This window comes from Anastrepha ludens, chromosome X (genome assembly GCF_028408465.1).
Source record: "Anastrepha ludens isolate Willacy chromosome X, idAnaLude1.1, whole genome shotgun sequence".
In the NCBI taxonomy this organism is placed as follows: Eukaryota; Metazoa; Arthropoda; class Insecta; order Diptera; family Tephritidae; genus Anastrepha; species Anastrepha ludens.
The window spans coordinates 46473404-46475587 of NC_071503.1; the positions used below are offsets into that span (position 1 = coordinate 46473404).

Consider the following 2184-nt stretch of genomic DNA (forward strand, 5'->3'; position numbering starts at 1 on the left):
AGCTTTCTCATAAACTATATTTTTTGTTTTGTTTTGTGGTGCGTAAATAAACAAAGAAGACGGTTTTCCGACGCGCGAACACGCGACGTATAATTGTCCATGCGCGAAACAAGGAAACTCCAAGTTGATTCCACAAACTTCTAACGACTGTCCTTGCGATTTATTTATGGTCATCGCAAAGGCCAGACGTACTGGAAATTGTAAGCGTTTAAAATCGAGTGGTAAGTCCTTTGGATTCATCGGTATCCGCGGGATCTAGACATCCTCTCCTTTGTATTTTCCTTTTATGATTGTCGCCTCAATGACGTTATTCATCAGTCTTTTCACAGCCAGTCTTGTTCCATTGCATAGTCGAGGTTGATTAATGTTACGCAGCATGATGACAACTGATCCTACTTTTAACTGCAAATTGTGAGGTGGTAATCCAGGCAATTCCAGTGAATTTAAGAACTCAGTGGGATAGTTGATTACGTCATCCTGGTTCATTACGGTGTCGACTGATTTGAAGGAAACCAACTGTCCTGGAAGAAAATTCTGAATGGTCGCATTAAGATCCTCGACATCTTTGTTTTTCGCTGCTAATATTGCTCGTTCACCCAGCCAATTATGGTTATTGAACTTTTGCGCTATATCTGGGAAAACTCGCTGAATAAGCTCCACTTTTGAGTCTGTGATGTGACAGAAATCTGTAGGTAATGTGATGAATCCGGTCGAGGTGTCCACTGCAACTTTATTATTTCCAATGTCTAACAACTGCTTCGCAAACACATTTGCAGTTTCATCTTGCTGCAAAAATACTCGCATGTTAGTTGTTAAGTGGAGTGTCTTTACGTACTGCCACAAATTTGATGATTTTAGGCATGCATTTAGTTCATCAGCAACAGTTGATCGGGGAATAACTGGAAGAGTCTGACGAAAATCACCTGACAACAGAATCATGGCCCCACCGAAAATATTTTGGTTGTCACGAAGATCTTTCAACGTTCTGTCCAGTGCCTCCAGTGACCTCTTATGGGTCATTGTGCATTCATCCCAAACAATCAATTTGCATACCTGTAGGATCTTGGCCATTGCGCTATTTTTGGCGATGTTGCAAATTGGTGTATCGGTGATTTGCATGTTTAGTGGTAATTTCAAGGCAGAATGTGCAGTTCGCCCGCCTTCTAGCAGAGTTGCAGCTATTCCAGATGAAGCCAACGCTAGAGCAACATCATTTCGCGATCTGATCCTCGCCAAAAGCAATGAAATTAAAAACGTTTTTCCGGTTCCTCCGGGAGCATCAAGGAAATAAATTCCACCAGATCCACTGTACACAGCTTCTATCAAAGTGTCGTACGCAATTCTTTGTTGTTGATTTAATTGTGGAACATTTGTACGAACTGTTTCGGCCAATGCTTCAATGTCGTACTGATGTTCTCTTTGCAACTCGTGGTTTAATGCATCGTGCATATGACGATTTGGTGATGTCATTCCCAAACACGACAATACTTTATTAGCCTTTGATAAACACATATCTTCTATCATGATCAATGTCTCATTGTAAATTTCTGCAGTCATTTGTAGTGTAGGATTCAAAGTTTGACGGCGCACACGATGCAATTCTCAGACATGTCATCTTTATACTTAACCCACAAATCTTTTGGATTCGAGGGGACAATGTACGAATTTGATGCGGCGATGAAGATATTACGGAATCCTTGAGCGTTTCATCCCAGTGCGAATCGTTCTCAAGTAAATGCAATAGTTGACATGCCTCACGGTAAGTCGCACACAGCTGTCCATTAATTGTTCTCTCAAACGATATCGGACCACGAACATTCACCAACAACAACCGCAAATAATAACACTCATCGTTATTTGGATGTACTTTGTAGATGCGACCCCGAGCGTCTAAAGAAAATGCATTTGGATGTCCTTCAACTGGTGTTCCATGTTTTCGACGCTGAAACGATTTCGATGATGCATTCCAGGTGTAATATCGTGGCATGTCAGCATACAGCAAAGCGAAAGCAAAATCAGCATCAGTTTGACAGACAGAAACTTGTTTAAGTTGTCGACGGTGGACGTGCCGCTCTGTCTGCCGCGTTAGATTCATTAAAATAAACTCGTTGACCGTTTTCTTAAAGGACTACTGTCTTTCATGGATCACAAATGAAAAGATACGCCAAATTGCTTCGTTGCCAC

At 41.5% G+C, this 2184-nt stretch overlaps 1 protein-coding gene across 1 annotated transcript; it reads right to left on the reverse strand.

Annotated features, from left to right (window-relative positions):
- Positions 1–255: 255 nt before the first annotated feature.
- Positions 256–1557, reverse strand: LOC128870018 (ATP-dependent DNA helicase pif1-like). The gene has a single exon (XM_054112615.1). The coding sequence runs from the start codon at positions 1555–1557 to the stop codon at positions 256–258; it is 1302 nt and encodes a 433-aa protein (XP_053968590.1).
- Between the last annotated feature and the right edge of the window lie 627 nt (positions 1558–2184).

Bases quoted from the DNA above. Each gene is read 5' to 3' on its own strand.
- LOC128870018 (XM_054112615.1), bottom strand. From the start codon at position 1,557: ATGACTGCAGAAATTTACAATGAGACATTGATCATGATAGAAGATATG.